The sequence below is a fragment of the Zalophus californianus genome, chromosome 4 (genome assembly GCF_009762305.2).
Source record: "Zalophus californianus isolate mZalCal1 chromosome 4, mZalCal1.pri.v2, whole genome shotgun sequence".
In the NCBI taxonomy this organism is placed as follows: domain Eukaryota; kingdom Metazoa; phylum Chordata; class Mammalia; order Carnivora; family Otariidae; genus Zalophus; species Zalophus californianus.
The window spans coordinates 104,745,453-104,760,662 of record NC_045598.1 but is presented as its reverse complement, the minus strand read 5'-3'; the positions used below and the strand labels follow the sequence as shown (position 1 = coordinate 104,760,662).

General features: G+C 43.8%; 1 protein-coding gene across 4 annotated transcripts in view; it reads right to left on the bottom strand.

The window, feature by feature from the left end:
* Positions 1–2,092: 2,092 nt before the first annotated feature.
* Positions 2,093–15,210, bottom strand: part of RPRD2 (regulation of nuclear pre-mRNA domain containing 2) — a 100,351-nt gene continuing 87,233 nt past the window's right edge. For 2 of the 4 annotated variants that reach the window (XM_027609369.2, XM_027609362.2), the window contains exons 10-11: positions 13,009–13,209; positions 2,093–8,897 (exon numbers count right to left, since the gene is read on the bottom strand). In XM_027609369.2, coding sequence (XP_027465170.1) covers positions 6,124–8,897; positions 13,009–13,209 — 2,975 coding nt within the window. In that variant the 3' untranslated portion in view covers positions 2,093–6,123. The remainder of the gene's footprint in view (positions 8,898–13,008; positions 13,210–15,210) is intronic. The other 2 variants (XM_027609385.1, XM_027609378.1) reach the window with 2 other exon arrangements.

Below are 15,210 nucleotides of genomic sequence, written 5' to 3'. Positions count from 1 at the left end.
CGGCTTACCTAGAATTTCTACTATGACTTCCTTTCTCCAAGACAACTCTTGAGCCTGTAGAAGAGAAACAAAGATAGCCATCTCCATCCTCTCCCCCCCACCCCCGCCCGCCACCTTTAAATAACCCTGATTTGTCAGGTGAGGCCAAACACAGGAGCCAGTGCTGGAATGTGTCAGCTTAGGTTGATGTTGAAATAAAAAACAAAGGCAAGAGTAAAGTACTGTGAAAGAAAGTCCTAGATACATCTCTAGAAGGCATTGTACAACTAAGGCCCACTACCAAACCAAGATTTCAAATTAATCCTTTACTAAGCTCTATTGCCCTTGGCAATGATTGGCTATCTTGAAGATACAGGATGTGAAGTGTTGTTTCACCTAAGTGTAAAGGATTCCTAGCCAAGGAACTGGACGCTGTGTATCTCCTTTCTACCCATTCCAACTGAAATATGGAAAGGAAAATGCAAAAAGTTTCAAGTTCTCTTAGCTCCTCTTTCCCACAAATTATGCAGCAAAGGATTTGAGTAATTTGCAAAAATAGAGGGGACAGAACAGGGATGAGGAAGGAAGTAAAGTTGCTGGAACATCTAATTTGCTATGAACCCAACAGACTCAGGGCAGACTGGTTTACCCAGCACCCTTTTGAATCAAACAAAACCCTGCAGCCCATACTTGTTATCTCTGTTGGATACTGGTCACTAGCCCCTCCACCCACATCTGTATTTTCAACTTTTGACTCTTGTGTAACAAAGGGAGAGAAAACAACAAAATAAAATCATAGTGCCATAAGGTAACTGCACTATCAAATAGATACCAGCCTTCTTATGCCCCTTCCCCCAGACTTGTAACTAAGCATAAAATGTGCCCCCCCCCACCCCCCAGCCCAGTTAGTCAGAAGCAATTTGATTCTTAGTTTTACAGTGCACTTGCTCCCTTCCTTTAAAGCATGTGTGCTTCTCCTTAGTTCTATAAGGGGGAAGGGAGAACAGGATGTTTACTTAAGAGCTGCTATCTCACTTGCGGGCGAATCTCTTGTGGCTTTGTCTATGCAGCCTCAGTGAGTTATTACTCAGCAATTGTGAACAGCAGCTGACCGGACTTGTCTATATAGTTACTCATAAACAAGTATGAGAAACGCCCCAATACCCCAAAACCCATTTGGATGGTGTTTGTGTTACTGTCTACATACACAGGGGGTAACTCATCCCTCTTATACAAGATTGGCTTAAATAAAAACAATTCCAGGGGATGGTTACACATTTTCAACATGCCCAGAAAGACGAATGTGGAAGTCTAAAAGCTGTTGCTTCCTTGGAGATGGAGAAAGAAATCAGTTGGGCAAGTCAAAGTTCCAAGAGGGGACAGGGAAAAAGGTGAGCCAGATTCCATAAGCAGCCAGTACAATTGTACACTCTACATACTGGGTGTGTTCCTAGGCTGCTATTTCTGAAGTGTCCGGTGACACATGCGTGTAGCTTCACGTAACGAAGGTTGCTATTTAGAGCCTTCTTCCCTGCCAGTGACCCAGGCAGGGTCAAGATGCAGTGACTCTCTCTTTACCCCTTAAAGCTAACATTCCATTTATTAAGCTTCACTGGAGTATGAAGAAGGGATGCGGCAAGACAAGGGGATTAAGTGTGGCTTATATATGATAGATTGCCAACATGCAGCAAGAAGGGTAGATGCGAGTAAAGAATTGACCAGAAGGAACCCTACCAACACTGCCTCCCCCAACTCTACGCTTGCTTTAAATCTATTTTGGGGAGGGGGACAGAAAATCTTAAGCAGGCTCCACACCAGTGTGGACCCTGATGTGGGACTCAATTTCACAACCCTGAGATCATGACCTCTAAAGCCAAAATCAAGAGTTGGGACACTCAACCAAGTCACCTAGGTGCCCCCTCTATGCTTGCTTTAAAATTGCTTCCTCACTTAAAAATTGTACAACTTTTTGAAGACATACACAAATAATTATCCATACAATATATCCCACTTCATTACCAACCACTCCTTGAACATCTTGACTTCACCCCACCCATCATCCCTTTTCAAAATTTAATTACACAAAGGATCAAAGAGAAAACCCACAAGGTCATGGAGATCTGAGAGGCTCAGATTGCCTTCAGTGACACTGAATGCTTAAGTCAAAGGGGACACCTGGGTAAGATCAGTGTGAGAGGGGGAAAGTCAACCACACAACAAAGGAAACCATACTTTATTAAACTGGAAAACAAAAACATACTATTGGGGACAAAGATAAAAAAGAGAAAAGGAAAGGTTGGAAGAGAGCCAAGTGTGAGTGGTCACAAGGAAGGGACAAGACGGGTGGTCTGTGGTATCGGTGTGCCTCAGAGATGTGCAGGAGCAGACACAGTCCCCTCAAACCCCCTTGCACTTAGACCAAAAGCCAATACAATCGGATCTTCAGAGATACATCCAGGCTTCCTTTCTGCATCCTGTCGTTGGTTTCACCTTCAGCCCTGGACAGTCAAGTAGAAGGGTCTTTGCTGGAGAAAATTTAGCTTTTCCAACCATAGGCCTGCTCCACAAAGCAGCAGTTTCAGCTCCTGGAGACGTTCCCTCCTAGTTGTGCTCACCACAGAAGTCAGGAGCCTTTGGTCAAAGCCCCAAATCTCAAAGAAAAATGTCAAACCTTCAGAACTAGTTATTTTATTAAATGATATTAATACACATTTCAAAAGGATTTCATTGTCGTTGCCTCTAAAGCATGTACTTGTTTTGTTTTCCACACTGAACACGTGAGAATATCATCCAACATATCTAATTTTAATCTTAACAGGCACCCCCGCCCATTAAAAAAAGGGGGTGGGGGAGGAAAAAAGGGGAAAAGCAGTAATTTACAGCGGCTTCAAAACAATTAACAGCTGAAGCTTAATTCTGCATGAACCAGTAACTTCAGGATTGATAGTGAATATTCTGCAATTAGGAAGTCTAGCATATTCACATCATCTAGATAGGTTAGCTGTACCATGTGAATCACAAACATTGTATTCCTGGGATCGGAAAGGATAAAAGTCCTACTCTCTTGATCATTTTACCTTCCCTGGCATCAAACTAAAATCTATTTATGCTCATCTTTTGGGAGGGTAGAGGGGAGCAGGGAGAGGGCTCTCATCTAAGCTGACCGAAGAGTAAACTCTTATACAATACTTAAGGACTTGATTTCTGATACTATCACTGAATTAAGTGGTACCAGTGTATTCATGACACCCCCCCCAATTCTCTGTCTGTGATTTTACAGTGAGCACCAAGGACCATAGTAACAACCTCGCATATTCTGCTTTCATATAAATCATGTCCTTGCCAAGACACACTATATTATGCTTTCTTAAAAAAAAAATTGTTTATTATATTTTTAAACTCAGGTTGAAATACAAAAGTCAGAGCATGGGCACGGAGTTTTAAATCACAGACACAGAAAGGATAAAAACCCCTTGTTTCATGTTATGAATACCAGAATTGTCTTTTTGTTTCACTATATCACATATATACATTGTTGTCTTCGTTTACTGCTGTAGACAGATTTCCTTAAAGTTAACAGCTGACAGTCACAAACAAGTCCTCACTTCCGTCCCGAAACAAACTCAATGAGGATTTTGTAGCTTAAAAAGCAAAACACCCTGCAAAAAAACCCCAACCCTTTAAAGTCCATCTTTTAAACTGTACAACAAGGTCTTCCTTTCATGTATTAGTCATCATGCTTTTGAGGACAATTACCCTGCCCCAACATTCAGGAAGCCACTTCCCTGACAACCCCACATTTTCTGATAAAATCAAATGGTCAGAGAGCCTTTTCAAGTAAACACTACTTTTAGCTTAAACAAGAGCAGCAGAAAGAATTCACATTCTTTTATTCTAGAATGAAAAACATCCCACTTAATTTCTGCAAAAAAAAAGTTTCAATTTTGAATCAATTAGAACTCTTCCCTCACCCTCCGCCCCCACCCCACCCTTACTCTTGATCACACTTTCCCCTAAACAAATGTCTCAGGACTCAAGGTAACTATATTGTTTCTTTTCTTTGCTACACTATATACCCCATCCCACACACAAGGTCATGGTATCATGCATTTTTGTGGGGAGAGCTACAGGGCGGAGAGGCTGGAGAGGGTCAAAGAACAGTTGACTTAAGACCAGAAATGCATCAGGAAGATGAAGGACTTGCAGCCTCCTAACCACAGAACACCTGGTGAGCCCAAATAAATAACATGGAATAAATTACACAAAAACTCCCAAACTATGACCACAACTGGTTTACATGCTCTTTATCTGAAAAGCAAGTTTATTCTGACACAAAGAATCATCTTCTGTCACTACGTTGTCCACTCTCCCCCATCTTTAGTATTTCACTAGAGGACTCCAAAATAATCCCCATACTTCCTACAGTTAGTTCTATGCTCACTTGGAATAAAATATGAAACTTGCTAGGATTCCCTAAAAAACAAAACAAAAACCCAACCCACAACACATATTTTTTTTACTTATCTAGCTGGAGATTACCAGTGTGTATACCTTGGGGTAAGACACTAAATAATACAAAATAATAGTAAAGCAATCTTTGCTTTTCAGTATTCCCAGATAGAAAGTTATAAACACTCAAAGCGTACTGATTGTCTTTTTTCCCAGTACTAGTTGTAGAAATACAAAGAAGCCTTTCTTTCAGTTTGGGGAGAAGGAAAGCACACCCTTCTCGTGTAAAATGACTAAGGGCAGAAATCTTTATTTCCCATTGGGAGTGGAAGGTGAGGGTAAGGCTTGAGACTTGAAATGTGCTGGCTGTAGAATGGGGTAAATCTGGACTTCTCAGGTCCTCCTGGTTCTCTGTAAAGGTAAGTACAGTGATACCCACTTGTCATTAAGACACACCTAAAGAGGTGTAAAGCACTGAAAGACACTACTGAACCTCTCCTTTGAAATACCAAGAACAGGGCTAAATACAGGACTAGGGCAAGGAGGAAAGAAAGATACAGGCCAACAGCTCCCTTTCCCTAGTAGTTAACCCTTGCTAAAAACCACCACCAAGTATCACTTACATTAGGGAGGCACCATGGTAAAAATGTCTACCTTTTACATTTAAAAAATACAGGGATAATACTTTAGTTGCGTCTTTGTATCAACTGTCACCTGTAATGACTTTCTTTCCGGCCAAAGCAGAAGTGAAAATTGAGGGAGAAAAAGTCAAGCAAGCAAGAAAGACACGAAGCAAGAGCTTGGTGCAAGACATCAAACTACCTCAGAAAGTCTCCCATTCTCGTTTATGAGGGATGGGCAGGTCACAGTGCACCGCTTACCGGTTCCTTTCTCTACTCTGTACTGGAGCTATACCTTATTTTAACCTGGAGATTATAGCCAGTCCCTGCTCTTTCATTCCAAGGATAAAGAATAATTTTTACTAGGATAGAATGAGATCTGTATCTCCCTCAAAGTTAATGATGGATAGTCCTTTAGAAGAGGCTGATTTTTTTTTTTTAATTAAGATTTTAGGAGAAAGGTAAAGAACCCAACTTCAGTATGTCTTTAAAAACAAAACAAACAACCTTGACAGGTCCATGGTCTCCCACCTATCTTCCCTTGCAACATCTTTTAGCCTGTCAGCAGCGCACAGAGCATACAGGAAAGGGGGCCACGCTGGTCACAGCAGTTACTTAATGGGAGAGAGAAGGGGACAGGAGTCCTTCTATTGACTATGTGATAAGCCAAACCCAAAATAACATCCCAACATTGCACATATTATTCTCTGTACTGATGGAAGTTTTATTTCAAATGTAATAATACTCTTCAATAAACGGGGTAAAATAAGATTTGTTTTCCTCCCCACCCCTCAAACCCCCAGCCAAGTGAAGTGGCTTTGGTTGTGTCTCTTTGCCCCCCCCCCCCCCGCCTTAAAATACAAGTAGCTTGGGGAAGGTCGGTAAGTGCAGTGGGAAGGAGGACTGGATGGAATAGTGAAATGGAAGCATGTATGACTTTTTAATTTGGAAGGGAGGCCCTTTGTCATTAAAAAAAATAAATCAAAGGAAGGAAAACAAATAAAAACAACAATAAACCAAACTCCTACTTCCAATGCTCTCTAGACTGTTCAAAATGCTTTTCCCTTGGTTTCCATCAGTACCTGGGAGGGAAGAATGGGCGTTTTGGTGCAAAGAACGGAGGGCCCCTAGCAAAAGGTGGCCTGGGTCTCTTTAGACTGTGGAACGGGTCTCTGCTGAGAAAAGGTTCCCTAGGCCGAAAGTCTGGCCGGGGATTCCGCAAAATCATACCACTCCGGCTGATGGCGTCTCTGTGTGAGGGACCCAAGTGGGGGCCACTGCTGCTGTTGCTGCCTCCCCCACCTCCTCCTCCATGGGCTGGGCCCAGGTGCTCCAGAGAATGGGAGGGTAGGCTGAGGCTCTCTCGCACACGGCTAAGGCCAGGGCCGTTGAGGTCCCGTTGGGTGGGGCCCCCATGGTCCCTGGGTCCTGGGAGCACCCCAAAATGCTCAGCCAGGGTCCCTTGAAGGAGGGAACTATGGTCCTTGGGAAATACTGCCACAGCTCCCGCCACTCCGTGCTCTGCCAGTGGTGGGGCTGGGAAGGGTACAACCCCAGAGTGGTCAACAGGGGGTGGAGGAGGAGGTGGAGCAGAAAAGGGAACACCACTCCCACCACTGCTGCTATGTTCCCCAGGGGGTGGAGGAGGGGGTGGGGTGGGGAAAGGAACTCCGCTGTGCTCTCCAGGAGGAGGGGGTGGGGCAGCATGGGCCAGGGCCGCCTCCTTTGTGAAGGGGTTCGAAAGATCCACAGAGGGTAGATGAGTGGGTGCATCTCGAGAGAAGATACCACCATGATCCTTAGGAGGGGCAGGTGGGGCAGATGATGGCCCCACTGGCTCTCTCTGGAAGGGTGTCCCATGTTCCAAGGGGGATGGGGGGAGATGATGCTCAAATGTTGAGTTGAAACTGTTGGAACGGAAGCTGCCGACACTTTCCTGAAATTGGGGTGCCCGTTCCTTGTATGGTGCCGCTTTAAAGCCAGTGAGGCTTCCGCTGCCCCCACCCCCAAGGGATGCCAACTCAGAGGCACTTGAGGGGCCATTGTCAAAGGAGCTGCCTGAGGTGCTCAGATCAAACCAACCCACCCTTGAAGCCTCACGCCCGTGTCCTCTATTTCCCTTCCCAGGAACTCGGACAGACTCTACGGTCTGTATTGGCTCCCCTGACATCCTCCTATTGGATGCATTATGATAACCCAAGGTTTCTATAGGGGCTCCCTTCTCTTCGGTGCTATCAGGCAAGTCTAAGCAGGAGGAGGAGACTCGGGTTTCTATGCGGTAGTGCTCTTCTTGTTGCTGCTGATCAGTGGCTGTCAAGCTGGGCTGGGCGAGGTTTGAGAGACTGACACCATCACTTGAAGTGCCCTTGCTGGGTGCCTGGCCAAAATGCTTATCGTCTGAGGGCTTTCGGGAGGCGTTTTTAAGCATATTCTTAAACTCAATCGTCGACGTGGTGGAAATGGTGGGGGCCAGGACTTTCTCCACGCCTGGTGTGGGTGGGTGGCCCGTGGGAGCGGCAAGGGTATTCTGCGGAGAGAAAAGGGAACGATGTGGGACTGGGTGAGGAGGGTCTGGGTACTGCTTCTGTGGCAAACCGAGATGCCCAGTGGTAGACTGAGACAAGCTACTGTGGTTGGAGTCAGGGGTGAAAAATGAATCATTCTTACTCGGTGATGGTGACCGGTCAGACCCCGGTTCACTCCCTCTTATGCTGAAGGCACCAAACAGCCCAGGAGAAGAGGACAGACGGTCACAATTCTCACTAGAGTCCAGGAGGGCCCTTACAGATGGAGGGAAGGCAGACTTTACCCCAAATTCTTGGGCCCTGTGGCTATAACTGGAGAGGATTGGCTGGTATTCGGTGGTATCAGAAAGCTTGCTTGACTTCAGGATAGACTTGGCTGGCTTCTTCTCTAGGTTCATCATGGCAGAGGGTGGAGGCCCTGAATACTCAAAATCTCGGTAATCCTCATCTTCCTGGAAAGAAGTATCTGGATAGAACTTTTCCTGCGAAGAGTCCATCAGGGAAGATGGTCTCTCCATTCCATCAGAAGGCTGCTTATAGGGTGATTCACTGCCCAGGCCAAAAGGTCGGTATGTAGGTACAGAATTGGAGAGTTCCCGGGGATAGCTTTCCTCTCTCCCAGGGGGTGGTGATCTTGTACTGCTGGGTGTTGAGGAACCAGGGCTAATGATCTTAGAAAGCAGGGACATCGTGTCTACACTGCTGGATGTGGGCTTGTCCATCATCTCATCCTGGGTGGGTGTCCCACTCCTTTCATCACGCACAGGGGTTCCGTCAATGTTGTCGACTGACGTGCTAGTAGGGCCACGCTGGAAGTCTGAGGGGTGGCTTTCTGTTGGGGCACTGGACCCCAAGCTGCTCAGGATTGGGATGTTTAAGTTTAAGCCACTGAAACCAGGATTACCTTTTAAGAAGTTGTGGATCTTCATTTCCAGGCTTGGAGAGGTGGACTCGGACTCCAGCTTTGGTTTGGAGATCTCTGAAGATTGGCACATGGCAACTTCAGTAGGTGGGGCAGCAGGGTTAGTAGTGTGGGTTCCTGTAAACCCAATAGAGTTGGACGGGAGCTTAAAAGTAGTGCTTGGGAGCCCTGGGCTTTGCCCAATTGAGGCCTTGCTGGCTGATGTTGAAGAGACTTCAGAAGTTGATGAATTAGGAGAATAACTGAAGCTTTTGGGAATAAAGGATTGGGTATTGGAGGGCAGATTTCTTCCTTTTATGCTAGCGACTGTGGTGTTGGCAGGGGAAGCTGAAGTGCTCTGGGATGCAGCTTCACTGGCTGGGACTGGGTTCCCAGTAACACTTTGAAGTAAAGACGACAGGCCTGTAGAAACAGAGACCAGAGGAATTAAAAAGAACAACTGCCTACCTTACAAGAAAAACAATGTAGGCTAATCGGATATTCTCATTCATTCCAGTGGGAACCAGATAGACATTAAAATATGAGGCCAAAGGGAATCCACACCAAACAAGCAATGGCTAAATGTCATAGAAAATGCTGGACCTATTTCTCAACGAGAGCAAATTACTGAAATGTTTCTAGTACAGTCATCAAACAAGTCCAACATGGCACAATAAAAGGCAACAGGAAAGGGGAGATTTTAGTGTCAGAATCATTCATAGTTTAAAACAAGACAAAGCAGGAAAAGAAAGGAGGCAAAATTATCCTTAAAATAACACTTTAAGCTAGTATGTCTTAACATCTGATCTATGATACTATCTCTCTAAATGCAAATAGATATTCTGTCCCACCCTTCCTTTCCAGCCTCCACCAACTGTTTCTAATAAGTTAACATACACTGTTAATTCTCAAGAGAGAGATAGTGTATGCACATTGCTGAAATTTATTTCAACAGGGTCACTTTTTTCAAGCGTCCCTTGCTAGGCTTTGGGGAAACAGCGCTTTTCGCTATCATTTTTGGTTGTAAAATGTAGCAGTAGTAAACATACAAACACACACCACAAAGAATTACAAAGCTAGACCACCTTATAGCTTGGAAAATTCATGAATTATGCATCTACCCAGCTTGACACTGATGAGATTCAAACCTACTCACTGATAGACAAAACCTCAGAAGCTCTGAGAAAGAATTCTTTGGGGCAAAGGCTGAAGTCCACCAAAGCAAACTGCTCCTGTAGAAAATTTTTTAGAAAAATACTTGACAAAGAGATAAATAGGCGGTCCTATAAATTCAATCATATTTTGGAAAATTTACCCAATTTCTGGTGGTGACAGAAAACAGTATTTCAGAGGATACTTTAATTAATGTTTCTTCAAAATTTTAATTTTAATCCAGTATTTACTAAGAGACTTAAGCTCTGAAGAATTCTGACATCACTCCATCCTTGGAACTTTTTTTTAAAAAGATTTATTTATTTATTTTAGAGAGTAAGTTGGGGAGAGGGGTATGGGGAGAGGGAGAGAGAAACTTAAGCAGACTGCACTGAGCATGGAGGGTGGCATGGGGCTTGATCTCATGACCCTGAGAACGTGACCCTGAGATCACCACCTGAGCAGAAACCAAGAGTAGGACGCTTAACAGACTGCACCACCCAGGCGCCCCCATCCTTGGAACATTTTTAAGATTTTATTTGACAGAGAGAGAGAGCACAAGCAGGGGGAGCAGCAGAGGGAGAAGGAGAAGCAGGCTCCCCACTGAGCAGGGAGCCCGATGTGGGGCTCGATCCCAGGATCCTGGGATCATGACCCGAGCTGAAGGCAGATGCTTAACCCACTGAACCACCCAGGCGCCCTTCCTTGGAACATTTTTAACTGCCAAAAATTTCTATGTAATAAGTGTATAATTTTTGTTATCCAATATTCACTAATATCTGAATAATTGAAATATCGTTCATTTCAATTATCCTCTTGAAAAATAAACTCCACATTCCATTTCCGAAAAGTTCTCTGGCTACGTAACTTACCCCCACTAACAGTTTGATTTAATACTTAGTAGCCACTGTTCATACCAAAACCAGAAGTCCTCAAGCACTAGAATGTGATATATGATGTCACATGATTTTTTTTTTTTAAAGATTTTACTTATTTATCTGAGAGAGAGAATGACAGATAGAGAGCACGAGAGGGAAGAGGGTTAGAGGGAGAAGCAGACTCCCTGCTGAGCAGGGAGCCCGATGTGGGACTTGATCCCGGGACTCCAGGATTGTGACCTGAGCCGAAGGCAGTCGCCCAACCACTGAGCCACCCAGGCGCCCTGATGTCACGATTTTTTAAAAGACAGTTCCGCGTATCTTTCAGATATTGTGGGATGAAATCTTGTTAAGATAGACACTACTCAAGATTTCTGGTAATAGGTGAGATGGTCTCTTACACTAAACCACTAAATATTACTTTTCTTCAGTCTTAACAGGCTATACTTTATGGCCCTTGTGCCCACTGAAGTTGTTCTTCTGTGTTGAAAACCTATCAATAATAGCTGTGGGTGACACAATCAGAGATTCTAAGAGATTCCTTTTACAGTTTTTTAAAAGTCAAGAATTCTACTTTCCACAAGAAAATGGAAGATGATGAACTACCCTGTTACTCCACATAGGTTGTTTTCTGGGGTCTCCAGAAAAACATTGTCAGAACACACCTAGTTCTACTCAAATTTTGCCTGATGAGAAAGTCCATAAGACACGGTACAATAATCTATTGAAAGGAAAAGCTGTAAATGTTATTATACCTATATAAGAGACTAATAAAAACAAGTGAATTCAACATATTTACTGTAACTGTAGGATGGTGACAGAAGCGGGCCTAGAAGGGAGAAATCGTAACCATGCCGATCCCTCCAACTAATTATCTCTAAAATTCATACTATTAGATATGCTGTAGTATAGCATTAATCCTTGATTGCTGTTGCCAGTATATGGTAGCTATGGATTACTATTTAATAGCACTGAATTGTGTGTAACAAAAATCTTCTCTATCTTATCTAAAGGAGAATTCACTATAATCTAGTCCTTGGCTGATCCACTTACAGAAGAGTTTAGGAAATAAAATGAAAAGAAACCTGTTCTGCTCTAGATTCATATAAAGCAGGGTTTCTCAACTTTAGCAGTACCAGCATTTGGGGCTGGATTATTCCTTGTTGTGGGGGCCGTCCTCTGTATTGTGGGGTGTTTCACAGCATCCCTAGGCCTCTACCCACTAGATGCAGTAGCACTTCCCCACCACCCCAGTTGTGACAAACAACGTGTTCAGACACTGCCAAATGTCCCCTGGAGGTTCCTGGCTGAGAGCCTCTATACAAAGTTAAATTGCTATATTGAAGATACTGCTCTGGTATCTGTAATTCATTGCATAATTATATTTAGGTGCTAAATAAAGACTGTGTTGGTATCTGGAAGGTTGGAGAAGAGAGAGCAGGTAAGCCTTATGAAAAAATGTTAGAAGCAGACAGTTTTAGACAAAGAACAGATAATTAGCAAAGCTGAACAGAGAGGTTCAAATAAGGTAGAGATTATAGGTAGGCGAACACAAAAAAAGATGTGCTATACCTATAAATAGAGACCTCTATAAAACATCAGGACTTTAAGAAAATTGTCTCATAAGATTTTTTAAAGATTTTTTTATTTATTTGAGAGAGATTTACAGCGAGGGACAGATGGAGAGGGAGAGAGCATGAGCAGGGGGAGTGGCAGGCAGAGGGAGAGGGAGAAGCAGACTCCTCGCTGAGCAGGGAGCCCAATGCGGGACTCGATCCCAGTGCTCTGGGATCATGACCTGAGCTGAAGGCAGATGCTTAACCGACTGAGACAGGCGCCCTCAGAAGATTTTTTTTTCTTTTTTTTAAGATTTATTTGAGAAAGAAAGAGAGAGAGAAGAGGAGAGGGGCAGAGGGAGACTCTGCGCTAAGTGCAGAGTTTGACTCGGGGCTTGATCTCACAGCCCTGAGATCACAACCTGAGGCGAAACCAAGAGTCAGACACTTTACAGACTGCATCACCCGGGCGCCCCATCTCATAAGATTTTTGATAGGAGACTGACCTTTCTTACTATCTTTAGCTTTGGTTAACACTAAAAATGTAAACCTCAATATATATTATAAGAGCTGGAATAAATGCAACCCCCGGGGGGTTGGGGGGGGGGTCATGGTGTAGGTGAAAGAACACTGGACTCCAGTCAAAAAAAATGGCTTTTAGTCTCAGTTCATCACTGAATAGATCAATGTGTGACCTTAAGCAGATCACATCACCTCATTAGCCTTAATCTTACCTGGAAAGGAGGGGATTAAACTAGACGGTATTAAGTCCCTTTTAGCTTTGACATTTTATAATTCTATTAGTGCCAGCTTATAGATGATACATAAAAAGAAGATAATAAACTGTACTATACATTCCATGGCTTTGGATTCTTCAGAAATGGAATCCAGGATTAGGCCAGAGGCAAACACTCACAATTCAAGTCCCTCTGGCATATGTCAGTTTACCTTGCAGTGCTGGGGCTGACTGTGTCTGGGTTTTGGAAAGAGCAGACAGAATGCTCTCTGGGGTGATCTCCACCTTTGAGAGGATATTTGCCAGAGGATTGTGAGATGTTGTCGGGGCAGGTGCAGGTGTTTTCAGGCCACTGCTAAGGTTGCTGGGACTTGTAGGCGTTCCTGGAGACGGTCTTGATGCAGGACTGACCCCTGGTGGCAGAAACATTAACTCAAGAAAATGCGATTCAAAATGACCGGTAAATTCATGATACTTTCCACTCAATCAGGAATGTTTCTGTGACAGATCCACAAATAAGGCATATCATGGCTTGTACAAAGGAAAAATTGAAAATTAGATTAAAATCTGCTTCTGTCAACTTGGAACACCCCTAAAGTAAACAAGTTTTTTTTTCATATGTATTTGTCAGTTTTAAGAGCCAGTAGAAAGAAATTTAGGGAACGTATTTTTTTCTCTACCAAATGTAACCTATACCTCAGAGTCCTGTAGGTGCTCAGTAAGTATTAATGGCTGATTACGATCAGAGCCATTACAATTGTATAACTCGGCCACTGCATAATTCTATGTGATTAATACATTGCTTTTAAAATGGCCTTTAAAATGAGGTCTATTATACATCTTTACATTTTAATTTTTTTTTTAAGTAGGCTCCACACTCAACATGGGGCTTGAACTCACGACCCCAAGATCAAGAGTCGCACCCTCCAGGGACTGAGACAGCCAGGTTCCCCTACATCTTTATATTTTTAAAACATTGGGTTAAATGTTTTTTTTTTTTAAGATTTTATTTATTTGACAGAGGGAGACACAGTGAGAGAGGGAACACAAGCAGAGGGGAGTGGGAGAAGCAGGCTTCCCGTGGAGCAGGGAGCCCGATGCGGGGCTCAATCCCAGAACCCTGGGATCATGACCTGAGCTGAAGGCAGACGCTTAACGACCGAGCCACCCAGGTGCCCCTGGGTTAATTTTTAATATAGAATAAAAGTATATAAAAAGAAGAGAAAATAATTTTTGAATGACCAAAAACATGAACAAGTATTTCACAAGGAAAACCAAATGGTAAACAAATGAAAAAGTTTTAACCGAATCTTAATCAGAGATGTAAATTAAAACAAATGACTCTTTTTTTTTTTTTTTTCCCAGAGAGAGTGGGGGCAAGAGGGGCAGAGGGAGGTGGGGAGAGAGAATCTTTTTTTTTCCTTTAAAGATTTTATTTATTTATCTGACAGAGAGAGACTGTGAGAGAGGGAACACAAGCAGGGGGAATGGGAGAGGGAGAAGCAAGCTTCCCGCTGAGCAGGGAGCCCGACGTGGGGCTGGGTCCCAGGACCCTGGGGCCATGACCTGAGCTGAAGGCAGATGCTTAATGACTGAGCCACCCAGGCGCCCCAGGGAGAATCTTAAGCAGGCTCCACGCCCGGTGGGGAGCCCAACGTGGGGCTCTATCTCACAACCCTGGGATCATGACCTGATCCGAAGAGTTGGATACTCAACTGAGCGAACCAAGTGCCGGATTTTTTTTTTTTTTTTTTTAAGTAATCTCTACACCCAACATGGGGCTTGAACTCAAACCATGAGATCAAGCATAGCATGCTGGGACGCGTGGGTGACTCAGTCAGTTAAGTGTCTGCCTTTAGCTCAGGTCATGATCCCAGGGTCCTGGCATCGAGTCCCACCCTGGGCTCCTTGCCCAGCAGGGAGCCTGCTTCTTCCTCTGCCTGCCGCTTCCCCCGTTTGTGCTCTCTCTGACAAATAAAGTCTTAAAAAAATAAAAGCTGCATGCTTGGGGCACCTGGCTGGCTGAGTCAGTGGAGCATGAGATGCTTGATCTCAGGGTTGTGGGTTCGAGCCCCAAGCTTGATGTAGAGATTACATGTTAAAAAAAGAGAGAGAGAGAGTTGGATGCGCTACTGACTGAGCCAGCCAGCCATCCCTAAATAAATGACTTTTTAAGACCGAATTTGACAAAGTATTAAAATAAGACAAAATAGTGTTACAGAGGTTGAGGAACAATGGGAAGCTTGGACATAAAGTAGTACATTTTTGGTAATCATTTTAGTTTTAACATGAAAGGACTAAAAACCTACATGTTCATTTTTTTGCCTTTGTCTTTTAGAAAAGTATATTTAAGTTTTTATAAAGAAATTAAATAATTGGGATTTTCTTCAAAATAATCAGTATCGGGTAAGGCA